The sequence below is a fragment of the Osmerus mordax genome, chromosome 7 (genome assembly GCF_038355195.1).
Source record: "Osmerus mordax isolate fOsmMor3 chromosome 7, fOsmMor3.pri, whole genome shotgun sequence".
NCBI lineage: Eukaryota > Metazoa > Chordata > Actinopteri > Osmeriformes > Osmeridae > Osmerus > Osmerus mordax.
The window spans coordinates 14,224,902-14,251,066 of record NC_090056.1 but is presented as its reverse complement, the minus strand read 5'-3'; the positions used below and the strand labels follow the sequence as shown (position 1 = coordinate 14,251,066).

Here is a 26,165-nt window from a genome sequence, read left to right as displayed (position 1 = left end):
TGTCCATAGTATAAGTCCCACAAGCATACTTCTACGGTAGGAATACAGTACACTGCAGAGTTATGGAGCAGCTCTCAGCTAACATTAATCCATTTCTAGTATGCAGCTGAGAATGTGAGGAATCAGAAATCATGTTCCAACACTGCTCCATGGGTCACAGTATGTTCAAAAGATCTCTCAAGCTATGAGAATACCTGTTGTTGTACTGTCCCCTGCACAGCTAAAGACAGCACCAAAGGACTGATTAAACCTAACCGATGTAGGGTGCATGCTGGAATCTGAATTTGAACTAAAAGCATGGATCCCATGATACAATCATTCATGATCAGATCATGACTACGAGTACTTACACCTGACAGAATGCATCTTTGGTGTTTTTTGGTGGACAATGGTTATTCCTAACCATTGTCTACTCTGTGTCAGATTTCAATCTAACTGAAACATTACAGTGACTCAATTCTCCTTTCCAAAAAGTGAATGCAACATAATGTACCACCACACATTTTGAAAAGAAGACAATACATCATATGTTTCGATCACCTCACACTTCCATTCTGTATTCCACTCATGTCATTAACCACACAGTGCTATCAAATTACTGTCTACTGAGAGTCCTTTCCAGCAAACAGGCCTCTTGGCTTGTACCATCAGCAAGATCTGTTACCGACAGATACCTGACCCGCTCATTGTTCACGAGTGACTAGCTGAACAGCAGCAAAGTGGATTCTATTCTCAGCCTTAACTAATCTATCTTTTAGAATAGCGAGAATAGTAACATGTCATTGAAAAAAAAGCTTGTCTCCAGAATGGAGAGCCAGAGACCGGTTAGGAACTACATTTGTGTGGCACGTAGTCATCCACATGAAGCAGGCAGATGTCGTGAAAGCACTTTCACCCAGTGAGAGATGAGGTAGTCCTTCAGCAGCCAAATTCTCATTCATCTGATGCATCCCATGTGAATTATGATCAGCCGGTGATAAACGACCATCCCAAGATGATACATACCTCTGATGCAAAATGATCTGCAGCACCTTTTCTCTCCAGTTGCTATAATAAATTACATGGTCGAGTCCCTGTATCATCTGGCTGTTAGACTAAATAACTAATGAAATCCTCAAACCTAAATCACACACTTAACATTAGGAATGCATCAGTTTATTATATTAAGTAGTTGTCTCATATCGTTGTTCAGAAGCCTATTCATTCTTAATTTTCCCTTGTATGTGCCAAGGAAAGACCATTCAATACAGTAGGCTGTGCAGTTAGGGTAATTAATGTGTAATAAACTGTAAACGATTACAAGTTGGGTCCTGAGTATGTATGACTCACTTAATCATGTACCTAATTTAAACAGCAACAGGTTGATTTAAATAAATATGACTGCAAATGGTTGTTTTAAGTTTGGAGGTCTATTTCATAAGGTTGACAATTAATAAAAACATGGACATGCACTTGTCTGCATTATGTGGGAATATTAACATGGGCAATGTATCCTAAGGCATTTGTACAATCAAACTATACATCCAGCTACTTATAATACTCAGTAATCAAGGACTTTTTGGAACCTTCCCGTCTCGTTCATCAAACATTGATTTATATGCCCAACCGCAGCGCTAAATTTGGAAGCTTACTGACATCCATTTTACATAGAAAAAAAATACAACTATCAAGATGGTTTGACATTATTTAGAACGTAGATTAGCCAGTGGCAAACTGAGTCGTTGACTCAACTTCCCACAAATTATATTTTCTCGGGATAAACGTAACTGTATAGCATAAAACCGTGGTTAAAAGCGAAACACTTTATCACGATGCACGTTTTTGGTTAAATGTAGCTGATGTGTATCCAATAATGGGGGTCGTGAGATATAGTATTGTTAAAGACAATAATTAAAATGAAGTAGTCATACCTCCTGAAACGTGCTTAGATCGATTGATTGTTCCAAAAATTACAAATTACCCGTCTCGTTAAAAACTGTGCTTCTTAGTCCACAAAAGTTCAGTCTTTACATTCCAAATTGAGGAACGTTATGCGCGATGTCAACCTCAATTCCATGGTGTGACTTCGAAAATGAACGGTGAGTCTACTAGCAGTAACCCTGTCACCACAGCTGTACTTGGCCATTATAGCGCGCGCCTCCTTTGTCTCACGTGAAGATGAAATGGCTAATTGTCGATCCGTTCCCCCCATTAACAAAATGCTATCTCTCAAAAAGACATGTCACGCACGGAGTATTTAGAGTGAAACATTACTAAACAAGCTAATTCAACGCCAATATTCCCTACATCACTGAAGACGTCCTGCTGAAGGGAAATGTGAGTGAGGCATGAATGCGTCGTGCACTCATGCGCGCCCACTATGGAGGTGGTTACCAATGGCAGTTTGAGAAAATCCCAATATTAAAGGTAGCCTACAATAGGTAAAATGTTCATTTTTTTCCAGACAATTCCTTCTTTCCAGACAATTACTCAAGTAATCCTGTTTCAGCCAATCTCTTTCCGAGGAGGGTTTTCCACTTTTACTTAGATTATTTTGTAAAGCCACTGTCATCAACAATTCAAAGTAGGCCTATCGACAAGAAAACAATTAGGCCTACGACTATGTTGGTTTTATAATGTAGGCCTACAACCTTCGCATTTATAAACCGCAGATTACATTATTTTGTTTGGTGAACTAGTAATTTACACATGGTATGTTATAGGCTACCATGATACCCAATCACGAATCATGACTGGAGTTTGAATATCTGCTTAATGGCTTCTTATACGTCACCGACGGGAAAGGCGTTGTCAAGTGCTCAGAGGCGCATCTTTATTAATAATCAATAATTTTCTCTTTCTGTCTTTCTGTCTTTTATCCATGCGCCTTTCATACCCTTTTCATTCACGTTATTGAAGGCTGCTTGTTACATAACACCTAAGACTCCTTTCCTGGATAACTCTGCATGAATGAGTTTTCCCTCTGGGACTTATGTTCCCAGTGATAAAAAGCTAATATATACAGTATGCTATACATTTACATTTAGTCATTTAGCAGACGCTCTTATCCAGAGCGACTTACAGTAAGTACAGGGACATTCCCCCGAGGCAAGTAGGGCGAAGTGCCTTGCCCAAGGACACAATGTCAATTTGCATGACCGGGAATCGAACTGGCAACCTTCGGATTACTAGCCCGATTCCCTCACCGCTCAGCCACCTGACTCCTATATGCTGTACAAGACTAGGAAAAGAGAGACACGTGGCAATATTCATAATGAATAATATTTATACTCACGTTTAGCTTACCTAATCACTTGATGTCATGTCAGTATAAAGAAATATGTTTCTAAAAACATCCCTCTAACATCACCATTATGTTGACCTTTTATGTGCACCATTATGTGCTGCAGTAGTTCTGACAGAAGGTTTTTGAAAGCCTAAACTGCTCTATCTGTACAATCTATCAGCCAGTGTGAGTATGGAAGTTTGTGTGGGGAAGGGCAGGGCAGGGGTAGCGTGGTGTGCCTGTTGTCAATAGTATTATAGCATTATACCGTATAGCACTGTAAAACCCAGTCCGCTGAACTAAACACACTGCTTTCATGTCATTATGAATGTAGTCTCTCTCCTCAACTAAGTGAAAACAGTACAGACTTACTTCTCAGGCAAGCAGCTAACAAAGGACAGGCTATGGATGGTCTTTGGTCAAATAAAGAGATTAGAGGGATTAGACCACAGTGTGAAGACATTTCAGTAGTCATCCATAGAACACAAACCACAGTGTATTGGATTGCATGGAGAAGGAATGGGAGGAAGAGAAATAACCGTTCTGTTCCTGTATGGTGCTTGGTGACCTGGAAGTAAAGAGTAACAGAAGGCATCCCCGCCCACCGGCTCTGCTGGCTCAGGGCTGCCCCCGCTTCCTGTATGAAGCAGACGTTCACTACTACTGAATATTTACCACTGAATGTCTGTTTTTACAGTTCGGCCATGCCTATGAAGCATAAATAGTGAAGCCAAGCTGTATTCCCTACAGAATATGGACAGATTTGTGTTTATGTTTAATATTTTCTTAATGTCCTTCAAGGGAAGGGAGCTTGTATATATTCCTGTAGGCCCTGTCCTCAATGGAAGAATACTGTCCTCGCTGTTATCGAATGCCTAGTGATTGTTACTTGCTGTATAAGGGCTGGGGAATGCAAAACATGTTGGTTGAAAAAAGAAACATGAGATTTTTGTCCTTTCCTGGCTGGATCATTTATCCCTTTTCCAGGAGCCCTAATGGGATTCTCCCTGACAGTGTGCATCATCCGTCTTTCAAATGGCCTTGTTTGTCACGACACTGGGTTGCAGCTCAGTGCTGCAATTCTCACTGGAAGCTATATGTAAGTGTTGAATGATCTTTGAGATTTGTAGTGTTATGATATAAGTGTTATAGACAGGTTATATCGTTTTCTATCTAAGAGCAATCTGTGAAAAAGGTCCAGCTTGGCTTAGTTCTTCCTATTTAACTGTCATTTATAATGAAAAATTGAAAACAACTGTTATCGCAACATCATGGTTGCTGTCAGTTTATCTATTTTTTGTACGTCCAAAGAAATTTCCCACCATCCACTTTCCTATCAGACATATTGTAGATTGTATCTTTCCTCTTCATACTCCTTTCTCAGTCGCCCTTCATTCTTCCCCCTCCCCCTCCCCCATCCTTCCCCCATGAGATGCCTGGACTTCGCTGAGGATAAAAATAGAATTAGCTCCCCCACTGCTGTAGCTTGAGATAATTCTATTTTAATTAGAGAAAATAAAAAACTAAATGTTCTGTGTGGTGTAATGGGGAAACTCAGGTCTGTGTAACATCAATAAATACATTTAGCACATTTGAAAGTGATTGCTCAGATGCTAAATAATATCCCTTGCTAATTTCCAAAAGTCGGCTCTGTCATTTTCCATCATTTACTGATCATTCACCATTCATTTGGGTTTAATTTCAAAACTGGTATATACAGTCACAAGTATAATTTACCCCCACTTACCAGCTACTTATGTCAAGAGTATCTCAGAGCCCCCTATTTTCCTTATGTTTACTGAAGTAAAACAACTCCTCCACTTAAACCTTTTGGGTTCTCCAGCCATTTTTGCATAGACCATTGTCATGAGATGATGTCAATGTGTCATAAAGGAATAGGTGAGAAAACCAGTGCTTTGAATATATTTATGTTATTGTTTCTGATTCTGATTCTGATTCTGATGTTTATTCCTATTAATTTAGCTAGGGACAGGTTAAACGCCACACTTGTTATCTTGAATAAATACAAACTCATCAGGCCACTGGAGAATCCTGTACTATATCAATCAAATTATAAAGAGAATGCAAAAAGGAAATAGAGGTGAAGGAAGATAGTAAAACATCTGAAGCCTATGTATAGAATGCAATACAGACACAGTAGGCAATGACAGGGTGATTGAGAAGGGTGCAAACAGAGAGAGGGGACGAGGAGAGAGAGAGAGATGACTGTTGAGTCAGAACCATGCCGCCCAGGGCTGACATCTCTGTGAATAACAAAATGCAGAAAAGATGCATCGTGGTTGCACTCTTCACCAAGGCAGGCCCAAGACAATGACATCAGAGAACACACCAAGGTCGTAAGGCAAGAAATGATTGTTTGTAGAATATTATTTTACTCACATATATTTATTTGTTATCTTCTGACGCACATACAGAACGTTTAACACAGATGTATGCATGTCTAGCCTTCTTAAAAATAAATATTTAGTGGATAAAATAATACTTTTATAGTTTTCCTTCATATACAGTTACAGTATAGACACTTTGGTGTGTTGCACGCACTGAAACAAAAGTTAAAAGAAGCAGCTCATCTTTTCTTCCAAGTCACACGTTTTTCTCTTGGTTTGCTATTTAAGACAGGAACGGAATGGCATGGTGCTACTGTGTTCCTGGGTTTCTATCGTGGTGGAGAGTGATGTCATTGTTTTCTCTCTATGCCTGCCAGTCTCTTTGTCTTGTTCTGAAGATACCGTTCTTTCCCTTCCTCAAACTTCTTCTGCTCTTCCTCCCCTTCAAGCTGCAAAGAGAAAAGGGTACAAAATCACATGTACACCCTTAGGGATTCATCTTTCAATTAACACAAATTTGAACTTTCCACACATTTCCCTGTAAAGACTACTACTTTTTAATTTAATGGTTTTCTATTCCTAGCAGAACTCACATTTATCAAATCATTGGGAAATGTCTTAAGCGTGTTTGTCAGCTACACATATTTGCACACACACACACAAACCATGTCACAATGATGTCTTATATGGTTGTCTCCCACCTCTGTCTACAGCTCTGCTTGGCTGTGTTGAGGGATAACTTTTTACTGCCAGCACAGTGTTAATTAAACTTCCTGGCAACCTCATGACTTACACAATAACGTTGTTGCAGTGTCAATGTCAACACACACTTTTATGGTAGTGCCTGACGCCTGCTTTATTACCTCCATTGGCACTACAGTGTCTCTCTCACACACAGGAAAATGTTTCATCTGTAGAACTACAGTGCAGATGATTCGTTGAGTAAGTTCCCAGATGTGTTCTTTTATCAACAACAATGGTCCTGATCAATGTGTGCAGTATAGGGAGCTTTTTAGAATTTTTGGTTACTTTAGTTTTTTAGAAATATATTGGACATTCAGTATGCTATTCAAGGGCCCAGTGGTGACAGGGCTTACCTTTAGAGCTGAGATGTCACAGGCATGACACATGTTTTATATATGTCAAACAGAGAAGTTATACCCCTGACAGATGATTGAAAATGACAAACAGACTCATAGATGGTATATGGAATATGAGGTACATGACTACGCATGTATAGAATATGTGTGCAGGGAAGTCCAGGTGGAACAAAGTGGATTGTGAGCCTGTGTCTAAATAAGTGATCATATCAACATGGATGCAGTCAAAGCCTCCATTTACAATTTATTGAAACACTTGATACACAAGTCTGACACGCTGCATAGCATCTTCCATAATTTTATGATAATGGTGGACGCGTCTGGCATTATCACTTATGTAAACTTTATAGTTCTCCAATCGTAGTGCTATTTTATTCATGCTTTTACCTTTAACAATTTACAACCGTTAAGGGAATTTTGTTTATGGTCCTATTCAAGATTGAATCCATCATTGTAGCTTCATCAAATGTCCACTGACATTGAAAGAATGTAGTCTAATGACATCATTGTACATCATTTTCCATTATGTTGCTGTGTATTTGGTTCTTGTCCTCATCTCACCAGTCGACCAATAATGGCCGGGTTTCCCAGATTCGTTAAGAAGCTCTTAACGCTAAGAGCTTCTTAGGAGCGTTCTAAAAGCGTTCATACACTGTTCCCATTCTTTCAAGGACTAAGGACCTTTGACTGCATCTACGTTTTGTTCCCTAATAAGTAAACAGTAAGCAGTGGGAAGATTAGCAAAAATGACTGTGTGCAATCCCAGGCTTCAATGATAAAAGTGTTTTAAGTGGTTGAAAGGGTCTGAACAAGTGGAGAGATGTTGAAAACAGGAACTGTTGACGTCATAATCTTTCAAACAAAAACACTAAAACAACTTGACCATAGAAAAAGTACAAGTCCTCAATTAAGATACACAGGTATAGTGGAATCTATGTAGAAAAGGGATACAAATCTAATGGTCTGCTAAATGGGTACATGCATCTCCATTTTCAACCATTTGGCTGCTTTAGAGCAGAAATGAATATTTGTCATTGTCTCATCTGATTTTCCTTCCATTGTATGACACTTTGAAGGAACCCTGTTCTGGGTGACTAGCTGTCCTGTGGCAGCTCAGTGTGTGTGTGTGTGTGTGTGTGTGTGTGTGTGTGTGTGTGTGTGTGTGTGTGTTAGAGTGAAGAGGAGCAGAGGATAACAAACAGTTCTTGTCTTGAACAAACTGAGTTAATCAAAGGGCAGAGGCTACATACTCAGAGAAAACACGGCCAAACTGATTCGGTAGTGGTTCAAAGCAATACAGAATACATTTTTGCATAATATAAATTGTCATTTTTGATAGAATATAAAAGAATACAATTTAAAATTGAGGTGAATCTTCATTGACAAAATAATATCTACAGGATCTCTGACCTAAGACTATAACCTTCTAACCTTTTTCACACATACATTTATTGCACACTCAATAACTCTTACACAAACAGCCAACTCTCTCTCCCAGGTACTGTACAGACAGCACCACACGCCAACGCACAAACACACACTCCACCCTGGAAAGACACATTCCTCAATACTTCATAATTATTTTTGTTGGAGTGCATAGAAGGGTACCTATAACTCACTTCCTCCTTCTCTCTCTTGAGCCCCTCAGGGGGTTTCCGATCCTTAATTACATACTACTTTGAGCTGTTGCTCGTTACAGTAATAATGTGGCATCTTTGTCGATGTGACAGCCAATTAAAATATACATCTGACTACTGCTGATGACGAATGGAAGTCCAAACTGTGTATTATGTGTCTCTCCACTGATTTCTTATTACTTAATAAATGATAATCATAGGGATGGACCATATGGAGTAGACCATAATCAAATGTCTGTGTGTGTGTGTGTGTGTTTGTGGATCTGTTTATATCTGTGTTTATGGGCTGTGGATGGGGGCACATGACTGTTCTGGTTTGTGTGTGTGCATATTATGTTTTCTTTGTAAAACCAAATGAGACTGTTGGCTAAATGTCCTTTTGGTGTCTGTACGTCATTGCTATTTCCACGGTAACCTCTCTGTTCCATGGTAACCTCTTCCTTGTGTTTCTCATCTCCTAGCGGTGATCCTGGCACATATAGATATAACTGTTTGCGACATGGGAAATAGTCATTTATCTAGGCCTCAACTATGAAAGTGGATTCACTGAGGCTCTTTTTGTGCTACTGCCAGCAGAGAATGTTCCTAATACCCAGTAGACTATGATCTAGTATAGAAATAGAAATATTACATGCTGTACTATTTGAGTACTGTAGGTTAGTTTGTCAATTTCACCCAGCTCACATTCTGCAACTGTTGAGTGTATATGAAGTCTCAAATTAGCGTCATTGCACCCATGCTATCTCTGTATGTAGCTTCAGTCATGCACATCCATTTTAGCAGCGCTGGAATACTGAAGGACCTTTCCCATCTTACCCTCCAAATGACCACAGCTGATCAATACGCTCAGTTCAATAAGCACTGAAAACTGTTATGGCAAACACGGCTCACAAAGACAAGCCTACAGGTTTCAAAATCATCATGTAACCACTCCCACAGTTTTGTCTGAAGAAGTAAATTGCATTCTTACATAAGGTTTGATAATATCACTTGACAAGTGAGATGTAGCCTTTATGTTCCTCCAGATGCATTTCAAGGTAATGAAGATCACAGTCATGGCTTCAAGTGTCAGACCCAAAACGTCCTTGTTGAATTCATAATGGCTCTATAGGCCTCTAGTCATTGGGCTATTACAACAGCCCAGAGTGGGACTCCACAGGCTCTTCATAATGCTACAGTACATTATTATGAGGTTACTCAAGGATACAGTATGCACTCAGAGAGAGAGAGACAGAGAGGACAGAGTGAAAGAGCTGGGTGGAATTGCTATGAGACTATTCAATGTAAAATGATAAAACTGTTAAGATAATGAGTTTGTCTTTCAGTGATTGTGGTCTGGTCCAATGAGGAAAATGTTCAGGAGAAACCCCTGGCTGATCTCCTGTGTGTCAGAGAGAAGATGAGAGCACACTGGAGACAGAAAGGGTAGCGGGTAGAATGGCATAATCTTGGCCCAGTGACACAGCGTGTGGGGAGGGCCTGCTCAGAGGGAGCCACAGAAATGCCAGAGGGGCTCCGCTACGTTGGCATGGCCTGTTATTGGAGTGGCCACAGGCATCAGTGACAGTGCCAAATGCCACCTTCTCAACAGTGGCACTAAGCAGTAAGTAACCGGTAAGGGAAACATAATAGCCATCTGCAGGATTGGTATGAGGTTGGACGATGTCCTCAATGTGTCTCTGAGTACGTGTGTTTTGTCAATTGAGTGAGTCAATGTATGCTTGTGTGAGAAAGCATGACATTTGCCAAAGCACAAAGGGTTAGTTGTCAAACAACTCCAGACGGCCCAAATAAATCTGCTAATTATTCTTGATGTAAAATTAAGATAAAATATTGTTGTAGGACTTACTGATAAATCCACAATCACATAAATGTGAATAAACCGTGCATTTTATGTTAGCACATGAAATTAATAAAACTACATGTACTTGTTATCTTAGATTCAGTGGACTTAGTTACTGAGAGAATAACAGGCACAGCTCCAACCCCAACATTAACCCATTGCTGATCATCTTCAATGGGAGGCATCTAAAAATAAACACACGCTTCATGTGGACTACTGGGGGTTGCCATGACAACCCAGCTTGTTTTCATTTCAAAGGGGTCCAGCTGAGTCTCTGCCAGCTCTAAAGCAAAAGGGAGGGATGGAGGGAGGGAGAAGAGAGACACAGGGATGGATAGAGAAAGGGATTGAGGGAAAGAGAGGGGCTGCCTCTTCTTTCTCTTACTTTACATTTGATTTCTTCCTGTCTCTTTCATCTAAGTATTCCTTCACTCATCAAAAGCCAATGCGATGCCACATACTTCTGGCATCGCAAGATGATACACATTAAGGTGAAGACAGGCAAGATCCACACAGAGAACTTTTCAGATATTTTCAGTCTTTCCTGGCACAGTCATCCTTGCATATACATAATCATAGCCATGATCATGTTCAAGGGTACTGCTTCTAAGAGGCAGATTGTCCCGCCCATCCCCCCTCCTCTGCTGCATCCACAGTACATTGCAGTCACTGCCAGCCCATCCTCAATCCCCCCTTCTTCCCTCGCCTGTGCTCCCCCCCCACACACACATACACACCCCTTCGCTGAGCTAAAACGGGAATGTCTAAAAATAGATGAGATTTTTCACTTGAGAGAGAAAAAAAGCACCTGAGGTCAAAAAATAGAAGGCACAGTCCTGTCGATAGGCTATTTTTAGGGGAGAACATGGGTGTAATTGGTCACAATGTGACAAGACCCATTACGGAGGGGATTTTTACATTTGTTCATGCACTTTTAATGCTATTTTTATAGTACAGAACCCCTAGCCAATGCTATTTTGAAAACTTGATGTTATTATTGTGATGAATGTTCAGTCTTCCTACTTAAATTCTACATGGCTCAGTGATCAGAGGAAAAAGCAAACACTCAAACACAAACAGTGTCCTAAGACAATAAGCTTTCTAAATGTGACTTATCTTTTTTATCTATATGTCCATTTTATGCCAATAGTTGATATATTTCATGGGAATTTTCATGTGCAAATGCAAAGCTTGGAAGAGATACTTTTTTTCAAAACCAAAACCAAGTGTAAGCACCTGTTTTAATCAGTGGAGTGATCAGATTGGAGTGACATGATACACCTTTTATCCTGCACGTGAAGCCTGCTTACATGGCTCTGAGGGACTAACTGCTATGACTAGAAATGTACAGATCAATGGTATGTATGGGCTCTCCCTCGTTTACACACTCACCATGCTCTCCTCAACCCCATAGAACATAGTCATGCCCTAAATAGCTTTGATTGAGCATTATTCCACACACACACACACACACACACACATACACATGTAAATACACACAGAGACATACACACTGTCACAAACCCATTCATGCATGCCCGGAAAAACACAGGCACACACACATGCATGATTCTTTCTTCTCTACCATGGTACACAACATCCCAGCACTGGCAGTCTTAGCCCCATTTGAGTTTCCATTTATAGTGAAACATTCATTATTAAACACAGACATTTCTAAAAGGTGTTTTTATATTTTATATATTTTTTCACAAGCATTTCTCAACTTGGCAGAGAGAGTAATGCAAAAATTCCCATAACCTTCATTCACTTTCCCTTAAAATCCAAGCACTTGTAATCAGTGTTGGAAAGAGAAACTGAGGTGATCAATGCAGAGACTAAAAACAATGGTTACATAAGCAAGGTTTGTCTGAAATGTAAATGTGGATAATGCTGCTGTTAGATGTTCAAATACAGAGCTGTAGCATGAGGCGCAGTGTCTGTGCTGTTTTAAGAGTGTCTTAACTCGCCATGGATAAGAGCGTCTGCTAAATGACTAAATGTAAATGTTAACTGGAGGTCTTTCTCAAAAATGGAGATCTTTCCAAAACTAAGGGGTACTAGCAGTTTGGTGCTATAGAGGCAACAGACACTAGGAAGAACCAAAAACGTGGAGAGAGGTGGAGAGAGTGTGAGTAAGTGTGTATCGTCAAGTAGAAATCAGGGTTCTGAAGGGCTGTTTCAAGAGCTGACAATGCAGAAGGCCTGAGATACCCAGTCTTGCAGGCAGGAGCAACATTTAAGTGGCATGGTGACGTACCTTGAGTGGGGGAACGGGTAAAGGCTTGCCCTCCTTGTCCAGGGAGATGTAAGTGAAGAAGGCTGTGACGGCACGATACTTCCCCTCCTCTGTCTCGATCAGAGGATCAGCATCCACAAATACCTCAATCTCCATGGACTTGTTGCTGGTGAACGTCATCTGACCAGACACAGTCACCACACAGCCTTTGGACAAGAAAACAAAAACAACAATTTCATTACAAAAAGCTTTCACGCAGTGATCTCGTATTATCACAACACAACACCAGAAAATATGAAAGTAATCAAATATGTTAACGGTATCAACATCCCATACAAAAGTTAATTACTGTGTCCTAAGGTAGCTGTACTAAACATAGTACAGTACATCTGTGAAGTAAAATGTGTTCTATTAGGGTAAGTGGTATGTGTTGGGGAAAATATAAAAGAATATACCCTACATAAGTTATGAGTCCTGGATATTTCTTCCTCTATTGGATAAATAGACACTTAGGTCTACACACAGTCACTGTACAACTACAATTACAAGACTGGAAATCTAATAAGTCTCATGCTGATTTCAAAGCCATCTAAGGTCTTGCATCACAGCTTCTAAACCTCTGCAGGCACGAAAAGACCATGAAAAGACCATGAAAAGAGGCAAAGTATTTGTCTTTGTCTTGAAGCAGGGAACAATTCAGTTCTTTCTATGTTCCAACCAGGGAGTAATTAAAACTCGTTTTCCTTCTATGTTCACGTTTACCTTTGCCAGCAGAGTTTCAACTACAAAGCGCTTGAAGCAGCACTTCCTAAGGCACAGACAGAAAACAAAATGATAATGTACATCTTCTTCGGTCCTTTCTGGCATATGGCTTTACTTAATTCATGGGCTGTGTCCTACGACTCTGCTTTCATTGGGATAATTAACTGAAAACTGGATAATAAACTTTAATGCACAAAGTAAGTAATGTTACACCACATTGTTGAATGGCTCATAACGAGTATTTGGCATCCAAGTCCAAAAACAACTGCTCATTTAGGACAGAGCCATGCCAGGAAACTGTGTTACACACTCCCACTATTGAGCTCAAATCTTCTCACTTTGATCTAAACACACCTGAACTCAGGCACAATTTTAGCTCTTTTATTTTTCCATTGCACATCAGCAAGATGAAACAGATCCTATATGACAGCATGCCTGCACTGTTACCAAGAAACCTGAAGTAGAAAAAAGACTGTAGTCAGTAAAGACAGAGCTCACATTTGGCAAGAAAACTACTGCAGAAGTCAAATTAGCATTTTATCCCTTCCCACGTATTACTAGGGCCTGAATAGGTCCTGATTTGAAAGTAGGACTTTGAAATTGGATGGTTGTAATTGTATTGTCAGAGGACTGAATGTGTACAGTATGGATATTTCAGTCAACTGCGCAGTCACACTGGTATTATTGACGACACCGGGTTTCTATTTCTTCGTTCAGTTTATGTACATTACATTGCAATTCTGCCTGGTTTCCATGGAAACAACAGGTGCCATTGCCTTGCAAATTTTTTACTGCTTGTAAGTTTAAATACTCACCGGAGATCTTTGTCAATTCACATTCAAGGCACATTCACTATACTGTATTCTGCTGTTATATTATAATATTATACTATTCTTCCTTTCAGCCCAGGAACACCTCACAAGTAATAAAAACTCTCAATCTCCTCAGACATGAGACCTCCAAAGCCTCTTTAGGTTTCATTCCCTCTCCCTCCTTGTGGCTCTGTCATCAGGGTGATGGATGAGGTACAGGAACAACAATTGAACTTGTGTCTCTCACACAAACGGGCAGCCCCTCTGTGGCTCTGTGGAGCACCAGATCAATCACATCATATCCAGAAGACACCACACTTTACCTACACTGACTAAAAAAGCTTTTTTATTTACTTGCTTCCTAGCTTGAGATGCATTCCCAAGGAATATGCATTACCCAACTGAATTTTCTGATGGAACTTCTCGAGTCTTGAGATGTGTTTAAGTGTTAGTTATGTGGCTCTGGTGACATCATAGTAGACTAATGGTAAAATAGATCAATTGTAAACACATTGTGTGTATTAAGTAGGAATAAACTGGGGCCAAGAAACTGGACCAGAAAATGTATTAGGCTATGGGTGTGCACAACATGATTTATTCCAACTCCACAAATTACTGTGTCACCACACTATTTATTTGGTGTACTACTCTGCTTATATGGTCTTTCTAAAGACATAGTGGGACCACCAACATCTTTTAAATTTATTAGACTTAAATGGGCTACCATCTGTGTCAGCTCCACAGATTCTAAAACAGATCCTGTGAAGAGACATACCCACAGTATCTGCCAGCTAATTGTGTGCTCATCTGAGTCCGCTGTCTGTTTGTGTGCATTGGCACTCATTATTGCTGAAGATAGCCTAAAGGCACTATTGTTTGACTACACAAATTAAAGACAGCGTAAATCCATTGTTGAGGCCCTAAACAAAATTAAAAATTTAAAAATTTTAATAAAACTAAAATAATTACAAGCAATCTAATATAAAATTATATTTCCATATGTATGGAAGTTTCTCCATGTTTCATACTACATACTAATTGATCTTGAACAAAGCGTGTTTTGTTTTCTATTACATGAATCCTATACAATCTTTACAGTATATGGTATATATATTTTAAATATGGGTGAACTTCTCATGCAGCATCTTAAATTTCTACTGGCATGGCAGAGAGAAGTAATTCCACTACTCAAGACACTCACCATACCCAGAGACAAACCATAACACTACTGTCACTTAAATACAACACTTGATATCTGGAACGTATCACATTAACACAGCCCTCACAAAGATTCTCTTTAAAAGTACATTTTTCCCCCTTTCCTTTAAAAATAGGAATCCAAGACCTTCTCCGAGAGTCAACACTTCAACAAAAAAGCGGGGATTTATTGTATCTAGGTGAGAGGGCATACTACTTTTATTAAACATATAGACTCAATATATAAAACAATATTTCTGTAAGAGAAACATGCCAGCATGGGACAATGACTATGGTTAAGGTGTACTTGTCCCAAGTAACCACTAAAACACAGGAATGATAACACAATCACTGTTTACAACACTGAAGTCAAACAGTTTCTAAATATTTTACAAATGGTAAAATATCTGTCAAGATATTAAGGTGGTCTGAAAGTTGCTATGAAAACCTGGTAGGTAAAATAATTATTCAATAAACAGCAGAAAATTATTATTGGACAACTTTGATGCCAACTAATAATAATTTGCTAAATGAAATCCTGTAGCATTATTATAACAGAGCTGTTTCAAAGATTGGATTATAATGGCCCCTACCAGAGGTCTATAGCACTATTCATGTCATGACTGTTTTAGAACAATTGCCACTGACTACAGTGAGATTAGCCTCCACTAATCACATAATATAAATAAATGCAATAGAACTGGAGGAAAATAAAAGGAACTAGTGTCATGAATAAAATGTTGGTTCTTGTGGAAAATAAGGGGAAAAGACCACATACTTTCCCAGACATGATACAGCTCCAATAAGTTGGCTGATCTTCATTATCTATAATGTGATGCCACTTAGCTGCAGCTAATTCACCTGTGTAATATTTAGCTGCCTGAGGCCATATTTATAGCCTGTTGGGTTTTCCACATTATCAGGTAATGGACAATTCATGAACTGGGAATCATTAGCGTCTCAGCTTATTGTAGACTAGTTAAATAACCTAATACAAGTGGCAGGAACATCACTCTTCCTGTAGCCAGTAGCAGCAGCAGTTAGCTAATTACCTAATTGGCACAGCTAATGCTAATACCTGTTAGCACTGTTTGTACAAACTGACAAATCTGTTTAATAAAACCCTACCTTGAGTCTATTTTATTGACTGTATTACAGCCTAAAAACTGGATACCAGCACCCACCTACATTGGCTTTAAAAAACTTTAACAAGCAAATGTGAACTTGCAGCTGGGCCTCTTTCTGCTGATATTCTGATAGATGGTTTAGGGTTTAGGAACTCCTTCAGTACAGGTGAAGATAAGCATGGGTCTACAAGGATAAATTACAGATGGTTACAACTGAATGGTAACCATCTGTATAGTATTTGAGTGGGAATATACCTTTTTTTATCTTGCGATGGAAGTTGATGGCATCCACAGAGGCAGTGACAATGTTGGTCTTGCAGTGTCGAGCTGCCACAATACCAGCCACTTCGTCCATTAACTTCATAGTCACACCTATTGTTGGAACAGCACAGTAAGTGACACACATTATGATTAGGAGATACGTCAAATTGGTGGGGTACAGTATACTCATCTACTGTTGATTACATTTATTTTGGCTTTGACTTCATTTAGAAAAACAGAGACTTTCTTGGGACTGTAGTTCTCCAATATGGTGGGGCATCTTGAATGTCTAGGAGAGGTTGGTGGGGGGGGCATCTATTTCTCATCAAACCCATGTGCAAAGGTGCGTTTCTGAGTTTTCGATTATAGGCCCACCTCAGTCATTCATTCACTGAAACCTACATGTTCAAGTATTTTTTTCCCCTGCCTTACAGGAAATCAATAGGTGTGCTTGGTGATTCTGTCTTGACTTCCGAAGGCTCTCCCCATCTGTGCTAGCTCTGTTTTTAAGAAAAGCTGAAACCGTGGGTGAACACAGGCAGAGCCTGCCGTTCTCACTCGGATACAGCTATAAGTGTACTGTCTGTTGTGACCTGGAGAGTTGACAAAGAATTTTGCTCCCATTCCAAATGCCCAAAGTGTCACTGTGTTTGGATTTCACTGACACTGTTTACATCTGCGGAGGCCACACTATGGATTAGTGGAAACTTAACACCTTGCTTGAATAAGGAGAGGAAAATAGGTTCCACTGTCTCAGTACAATCTCAGGAACTATCATTTGGATCGCAATTTGAGATTTAATTTGTGTTTAATTTTATTTATTTTTTTATTGACAACATCATGGGAGGCTATTCGATTGTCAACTCTCACTTTTGCATTGAAGAAAGCAGGGTCCTGTCCAGAATAAAGAGGTACCTGGTCACCTCTCCCCTGTGTCTCTGTTGATTTGATGCGGCTGTACATCTGAGAGGAGGCTACAGTTGGCGCAGCTGTCAGTGTGTGGGTGGGGAAGTTATTCACTAAACCCCAAACGCCTGTTGAGAAGCGTTTTCCAAAGCACAGCTTCGTCATCGTCCCCCCCACAATGTGCTACGTGAAAATTGATGGGATCTCACTTCGGACTGAATTTCCCCTGGGTCAAGAGCATCAAGTCGTCTGCTGTATTCAGAGCCATGGGAAGTCGTGTCTGTGCATGCAGCCACCCTGCCCATGATCTGGCACTTTCCAGAGGCCCCTTGGGAATCATTAATCAAAATGTTCAAAGATAATTTGCACTCAATATCTTTGTATCTACAAGTGCAAAACATACTGGAGGGCTTTTAGTTCTAGGGTAGGTGATTGTTAAGAAAGTATGTTGATTCTGCACCTCCTAATACAGCCTAGAATGTCTTCATTGCGGATTTCCAGACACAGTAGGCACGGAGATAGAGAAGAGTGGTTTGGGTTCTAATGAGACTGTGTTCCCATTGCATTGATTCCCCTCCACTACCTCCTGCTGTTGTCAGCTCTCGAGGAAAAGAGTTTGCCTCAAGGAGAAAAATAAGCATTAAAAAAACAAAACAAAAAACAAAGTGGATTGCCAATTAGCTCAACACTGTTTTGTTCTTCCAAGTCTCCATCACCAGTGTAACTAAACAGTTGGCTCAGACCTGGAAAGACATCTGGCTACCAGGACCATTTAGTTGATCACAATACAGGTTCAGGGCTAGGATATCAGAGAGCCGTCCAGTAGTGACCAACACACCTTAGTAAGAAAGAACAACTGTAGTAAACTCCTAATCAACACCATGCAGGGGAAGCTGGGATCTACAGCATTAATGAGGAACAGTACGCTGAATTTGCTGTGGAGACCTTGCATTTGTCAACCAACAGATTTGTGGGATTTCCTTGTGGGATCAGGCCCAGGTGGTGTCTAAGGATCTCCTCAGTACAATGGACATGAAGTGACGTAGATCATTTTATCAGGTCGCTCTGATGAGGGTAGCCACTATTGCCTCTGCAGCTCTCAGTCCAATCTGGGGCTTATATCGCAGGACTGGTCAGGTGGAAATGCTGCCCTGCTTAGGTACTTACTACTTACTTTTATTAGCTGTGATGCAAACAGTAAACTAAACCTGGAGAATACATTTAAAATACAAATTCAATAAACACGGCAAAAGGCCTTCTGTAAAACCCTACCCATTTACTGTAAATGTGAAAGGTTGGCGTAGGTCCTTATGAGATGGCAATGAGGACAAGCAAGGCCACAACTGCCTCGGGCTGCACATTGCACATCCAAAGAGTGACATAGCGCACTATGACTCTCACTACGCCTTAGGATGGAGAAGAGGAGGCAAGGGAGAGAAGGACAGAGGGAGAGAGGGTGGGGGTGGGTGGCGGCTGCAGAGGGAGAGCTCACTGCACAATGGAAAAAAGAGCAATTAGTAACCAAATCCCAGAGGAACCCAGTTGGCCACGGGGCAGAGTATCTTCGTGATTAGATTCCTTGTGACGATTACCCCAAATCTTCTTGCACAATGCTCTCAGCCAAGAGCAGGCATTAGAACAACAAAAGGAGTCTTCTGGGCAGCTCTTGTCTCCGTCAACCCTGACTACTAACTTCAGGCCTTTAATTATAACCCACAAAACAGCCCTCTGCTGGTAAATAAAATGTTCTTTTTTCTGTCCTCGCACTCTCTCTCTCTCTCTCTCTCTCTCTCTCTCTCTCTCTCTCTCTCTCTCTCTCTCTCTCTCTCTCTCTCTCTCTCAATCCCTATATTTTTCTTTATTTCTCTCTCTCCCTAGCTGCATCACTCCCTCTCTCCCACACATGTTCTTTCTCTCTCTACCCAGCAAGCGCTTTAATCATGAACAGTATAATCAAACGGCTCAAACTGCCTCCTAATGAGGTGTTTCCATAGAAACGGCTCCCGTTAATATTTTTGTAGAGCAGCCCAGAGGTCCTGTAAGCCATACACTTTATGTATATTTGTCCGCTGTTTTACTCTTTCCAGCTGTTCAGGGCCTTACTTGGCGTGGGGCGGGCATAAACAACAAATCTGTGGAACTTTCATGTAATTGTGCACGGACAGTTCTAGAAATAGCACATAGGCGCTGTCATGGTTACAGTTGAAATTCAGTGCCAGCATGCGGCTGCTATGAGAAAAGTGTCACAATTATAGACACAGACTCAAGTTAGCAGGATACAAAGAACCAGCATAAGTATAGGAGAGGTTAAAAGTTATCTTGAGACTTGAGTACACTAGTTACATTTACATTTAGCAGACACTCTTCTCCAGAGTGACTTACAGTAAGTACAGGGACATTCCCCCCCCGAGGCAAGTAGGGTGAAGTGCCTTGACCAAGGACACAACGTAATTTGACACAGCCAGGAATCGAACTGGCAACCTTCAGATTACCAGCCCGATTCCCTAACCGCTCAGCCACTTGACTCCCGTACTACTTACACTGTCATAGATTTGGACTGTTAGTCAAACCAGCCACAGACCTGTGATCAATTTTATCAGTCTTTAAAGTCATGAAGTGTCAGATCCTACCAACAATTCCTCTCCTAAACTGATCCATAGGCAATGTAGGTTTTGTTATTACGTAACTTGAAGTAAATGTGCGTGGGCTGCTTCAGTGCATTAGTGTTTGGGTAAAAACTTCCACACACACACATGTTAAGGTTTGATCACCTAAATGGAAATATCCATAAAACTGACTTTTCCAAACAGTCATGAATGATGCATAAAATACACACACACACACACACACACACACACACACACACACACACACACACACACACACGTCAACACATATCCGTACATACACTCTCTCCCTCACACACACTCCTCCCAAAGGTCACTTGCACAAGCTTCAGCGGACACAGATCCCTGTCTCCCTCAGTTGGTTCATGCAGAACAGTGACATCTTTATATCTTTTGAGCCCTGTGCAGAGTAGATAGACCCTCGGTGATGCGTCGGTCTTCTGGCGCCTGGCAGCCTGGCTCTCACTCACACCCATATATCAGTTCAAGAAATGTTCCTCTCTTCCTCTTTCTCTCTCTCTCCCACTCTCTCTCTCTCTCCCACTCTCTCTCACACTCTCTCTCTCCCACTCTCTCTCTCTCTCCACTCTCTCTCACACACTCTCTCTCTCTCTCTCTCTCTCTCTCTCTCTCACACATCCTGTGAACATAAAGGAGAACATTAGAGGAAAATAAACTTTCATTTTGATTCAACCTACTTTTACGGTAACTTGGGAACAGCTGGGAGGACATTTATTACCTACAGAAAATGGCCTCAGAATGCAGCCTTCTGCTGCAATAGGATGGTACCCTTCTATACAAAAAACTAGTTGATATTTAAAAACAAGAAGTCCATGAGAGGATACTAATGTACATTTTTAACCACCACTAACTACCATTTTCACTTTATTCATTAGTCTATTTGTTTTAATAAGACTGACATGGTCTGCGAGCCTGTGGCAATCAAGTGCTGTTTCCATGGAAACAATGGAAAGCTTCTTTAGAACACGGGGACTAAAGGGGGTGGGGGGGGTGGACTGAGATTGGCTTCTCTCTGATCTCTTCTCTCATTCAGACACTTCCATGCCGTTTCTCCAGACTTTCATCTCACCCAACCACCCCAACATCTTGTAGAGGGAAACGAGAAATGGATAGGAGATGTTTCTAAAAAATTATAATAGCTAGATGGCCAATATAGTGCTGCATTAAATATCACACCAAAAAGTTTATAACCCCTAAAACAGACACGTCCCCAAGGAATGAGGTGAGGTGTGAAATCCACCAAAAGCCACTATGTGATCTACAGCACATTAGTGTCAGGGTAAAGTATGCCCCATTGACGCATGCAGTCAACTCCCTGAAAGTATGGTTTCGCATTACTGTAAACAGAATGGGAGAGGAGCTATGCTATTATCGTTCACTGTCACTCACTTGAGCAATGGAAAATGCACTGCAGTCTGTAACAATGTTTATGTTAGAGTGTGTTTGAAAGAGACAGAGAGAGACATATCGAGAAAGAGCGAGCGAGCATCTTGGTTGGTTGCTCTGATTGAGGGTTATGTAAACACAGCAGCAGCAGCAGTATCCTCCTCGGTAGGGCTCATGCAGCGCTGCTTAATGAGCCTGCTCATGTGAGGGAGGAGAGGCAGAGAGAAGGCCACAAAATGCATTCTAAATGGATGGTGCTTGTTCCCCATTTGCTTGTTAATTGGACTGATTCCTCGGTGCCAAACAAATTAAAAAGTCCCACACATCACATCTGCGTCTCATCTTGCCCCCTCTCCTTCCCTCTTTCTGTTTGTTTCCCTCTCACACTTCTTTTCTATCACTCAATAATTGTCCTCACAATCGATATTTCTGAATGTTTTTCGCCCCGCATTGTCTTACACATCCTCACAATACACACACATTCACACACAAACACACACATTCACACACAAACACACGTCTTATTTAATAGCCATGTCCAGTTTTAATTTACTTCCTACAAGTACAGAAAGTCAAAAAGCAATTCCACAAAACCCATGAAATTACTCTCTCAAGGACATAAGGGCTCTGATAAAATTCCAGACCGATTCCCCATACCCTACAGTAATATTGTACAACTTCTCTAAGCCCCAAAAACTCTTGCTTTTGCATGTTTTTGCAGGGGATTGATTCCTGCAGTTTTAAAAGTTAGATGAAACCTGGTCAATGATTCATTAGCTGGAAAGGCATGCTCCAGGATGTGAGGTGAGGGGTTGATCTCAGAATCTGATATATCTTGCTCTTGTTTACCAGCTGTTTTTTTTATATGGAGTAACGAGGCCAGCTTAGAGGTTGGCAGGCAGGAGGAGGGAATCAATACGCCCATCATCGACACATATCCAGTCATCCCAAGCTGATTCTTTTCTACGTCTGTCTCTCTAACTCTCTCACACACTATTTTTTTCTTGCTTCCTTCCTCCACCCACTGAAGGTTTTTCTTTTCATCATCCATCTCTCCCGGAGGATCACAAGGGAGACAGGACTGGGATAGTCCAGCTGGACCCTGACTAGAATACTGATACATTTGCCTGCAGCTTTTTTCTTACCTTTTCCCTTTCTTCTTCACATTCCACAGTACTGTCGGACAGAGTGACAGGTACGGGAGCGTGAGGCACAGATCTGATAGATCTGGCATCAGTTAGAACGCACTGAAACGTTTGAAGCTGATGCCGCAGTCATCGAAAGCACTTGTTGTCTACCTTGGTACTTCTGGTGAAAGAATGTGACAATGCCCTACTAATTGTGATAATACTCACATTTATAAATCATGACATGTTTTCAATGAAGGATGACTATTTTAGGTGTTTTTCAGTAAAGGACAATGACCAGTGTCTAAAGACTGACCTCAGAAGACTAAAACATATATATGTTGCATTGCTAAACTAACTGCAGAGCCAATACCACTAACCATTGAAAATAGCAGCAGCTGGCAGTACATGTACCTCAAACAAATGTGGGAAAACAGCCATAGTGCCAGGGTTTAATCTGACATATATTTACATTGTCACAATATTCATGAATTTTCATATTTTACACAGTCAGAAATGGAGTGCATATGGTACCTTCCATATGGTATATGAGCATGCTGTGTCACTGGCCAGCTGAGTAGCCCACAGCAGGATTATACTGTGTTGATAAGCTAGCATCACCACCTTAGTCAGCAGACAGGACAGCTAAAGAGCTTTTCACATGCATGGTCACGTGCTTCAGGTCACCATTTGACATTTAGACAATACTATAGGCTGCTTCCTCCAGTCTGTTTTTTCTATGACAATGTGCCCCTACAGCATACTGTCTCGACTGATTGCTTCATTAGCAATGTGTGAGAAAAGAAAATGAAAAAGAGCTAGAGAGAGAAAAAGAGAGAGGGAGATAGAGACAGAGAGAGAGAGAGACCCAATGCAACTCACATGATTGATAATCAAACAGTAATCGCAAGCTCCTACCAAACCATGTCCTAGGGAGGCTTCAATGCCTGCTAGCTTCTCTCCTCTCTATCTCTCTCTCTTTCGTTCTTTGGCTGCTAAAACCACTATCTGTTCTCCCATTCAGCTTGTGTGTCCTAATCGCTGAGTCTTAATGACTTGGCTACTTCCAGAGGATGAATCAGTATTGATCTGAGTGGAAGTGAATGGATGACTTGGGAGGACAGAGCAAGGAGCAGTATGGGAAGGCCAGTAGGACTGGCCTCTGACAGATAGAAAGGAGTCTGGACTTAAAGGCACCCTTAGACAGAGCCAGCCCAAGGTACAATGAGTATTAGCATGTGTGTTTATGTGTGTTCAGCACCGTGCTGGATGAAACAGCTTAGTGGTATTTCATTCCAGGACATCCTGTGTACTTAGTTAAAATGCAGTTAATTTACAATCAACTCACTAATGAATGAGCTGATCACTGAGCTTCCCCCCCACACACACGCTCTGCTCATCTCTGTGCATAGTGATTCACTTACCTCCGTGGACAAATCCTAGCAGTGTGCAGTCAGAGGGTCCCACTAGATGAATCAGGCTAGACTGGCTGAATCCAACAGTGTGTGGCTCTGCATTACACACACACACACACACAAACACATATGTAACCACATACACGCATACACAGAAGTAGAGGAAAGTTGTAGTATGACCAGTGTATTCCTGTCAAGTCTTAAGAGTAATTATTATTTTGGTCAACTTCTATGTAACCCCCTTTCCAACATACACACACACACACCCAAACACAATGAGATTGTCCTACCTTTTGTTGTTCTATCTGCAGCAGATCATTTGAAAAAGACAAAATTACACTAGGCCCGAAACGCATACCTTTTATTTCGCTGTGGCACCAACCAGTGGCTGAGGCAGTTCATCAGTACAGATGGTTTAAGATTATCCTCAATCATGACCATTATCTTATTTCATCAAATCTTAAGAACAAATTCCCTGCTGCAGTTATCGAGTTTTGTTTACACGTTCTCGCTGGTTACCTGGGGCAGGCACAGGACGACTCAGCTCTCCGTTTCTCTCCTTGGTCTCCAGTCTCTCCATCTTCTGGGCTTCATATCGCCTCTTCCCTTCCGCCTCCTCTTCCGCACTGGCATACTGGAGGACACACGCAAACACAAACAGAGATGACACATTAAGATGAATGGTGAAGAAGGACCATTAGGTGAGCCATGGTAGCCTCAGTGTGCAGGTTGTCACATACACTCCATCATACTGTCATATTCTACTGCCCACTGTGGCTACCCTAGTCTTTATGTTGACCAGATGGTTTGGGCTGTGTCCCCAGGGTTCAGAGGCCAGGGCTCAGTCCTCCTCATGAAGATGTGTGCTCACCTCCACCCTTCACAGCTCATCTGGGCTACAGACAGAGGCTAGCCATCTAAGCCCCCATCCATTACTTAACCATTAAATAGTATTTAAAGTTCATGTGCAAATGTGTTGCTTAGTCCACCTACTTTGATGGGAGGCACTTTAATAATCTTCTCCAGGTTCTGGATGGAGAAGGGGACATACCATAAAGCTGCCTTGTTGGTCAGTTTCTTAGAGCCTGTAAACATAAAACAATTTCCAACCTCATTCTTCCAAACTGAATACAGTAGCTAAACGTTCTGTAGTAGAAAACAACTGTGGAATGAGCTCAGAGTGAGAGAAGCACCCTCCCTCCCTCCCTAACCCCTTCCATTCAAAAGAGAAGCTGGAATCTTTCAAATCTTCAGAAACATTGGTTGTTACTTAAACCCATACGCTTACAGGAAAACAATTACGAAGTATTGTTGATCATGAACATCTTGAGACAAACCTCTGCAGGAATCAAATGGCTGTGGTGTTGTCATGGCAATATAGCTTTTTTCTAGCCTCCACATTCAAACTTTTACTGAGAAGGTTCTATTTCTGTTGTGGCACACAGTGGGATTTGTCCCCTTAAAACAAAATTGGGTGTGAGCAGGACTTCCTGTCACACTATTAAAATCTGATCACGCAGAACAATACAGCCATCAAGAAAGGTGATGTGCATGGTCAATACATTTAGCTTTAGCTTATATTACATTTACATTACATTTAGTCATTTAGCAGACGCTCTTATCCAGAGCGACTAACAGTTAGTACAGGGACATTCCCCCCGGAGCAAGTAGGGTGAAGTGCCTTGCCCAAGGACACAACGTCATTTGACATGGCCAGGAATCGAACCAGCGACCTTCTGATTACTAGCCCGATTCCCTAACCGCTCAGCCACCTGACTCCCTTATATATTGTTTAGCTACTGTATATATGTATATACTTCGATATGTCCTTATTAGATACCCTTGGATTTGGAAACATGTACAGAAGGCTTCATGCTGTAGCTACTGCACAGTGTAATTATGTAGTATTCCTTCTGTAGCTTACATTGTAGAACATTCCCTGTTCAAAGCATTCTTGATCCTTTATGGCTCAAGTCAGAAAACCTTATTATATTCCTTAGGCATCCTGTAACCTTTACACAATGCATAAAATATGAAGGTAGCCTAAGACTATGGACTATTAGTGCACTACTTCCCTGCAAGTGGGAGAGGGCAT

The 26,165-nt window shown here is 41.0% G+C and overlaps 1 protein-coding gene across 4 annotated transcripts in view; it reads right to left on the bottom strand.

The window, feature by feature from the left end:
- Positions 1-5,644: 5,644 nt before the first annotated feature.
- acot7 (acyl-CoA thioesterase 7) overlaps positions 5,645-26,165 on the bottom strand; it is a 29,247-nt gene continuing 8,726 nt past the window's right edge. For 2 of the 4 annotated variants that reach the window (XM_067239740.1, XM_067239738.1), the window contains exons 4-10: positions 25,064-25,155; positions 24,590-24,704; positions 24,361-24,375; positions 24,080-24,166; positions 16,583-16,699; positions 12,451-12,635; positions 5,645-6,062 (exon numbers count right to left, since the gene is read on the bottom strand). In XM_067239740.1, the coding sequence (XP_067095841.1) occupies positions 5,964-6,062; positions 12,451-12,635; positions 16,583-16,699; positions 24,080-24,166; positions 24,361-24,375; positions 24,590-24,704; positions 25,064-25,155 (710 nt within the window). In that variant the 3' untranslated portion in view covers positions 5,645-5,963. The remainder of the gene's footprint in view (positions 6,063-12,450; positions 12,636-16,582; positions 16,700-24,079; positions 24,167-24,360; positions 24,376-24,589; positions 24,705-25,063; positions 25,156-26,165) is intronic. The other 2 variants (XM_067239741.1, XM_067239739.1) reach the window with 1 other exon arrangement.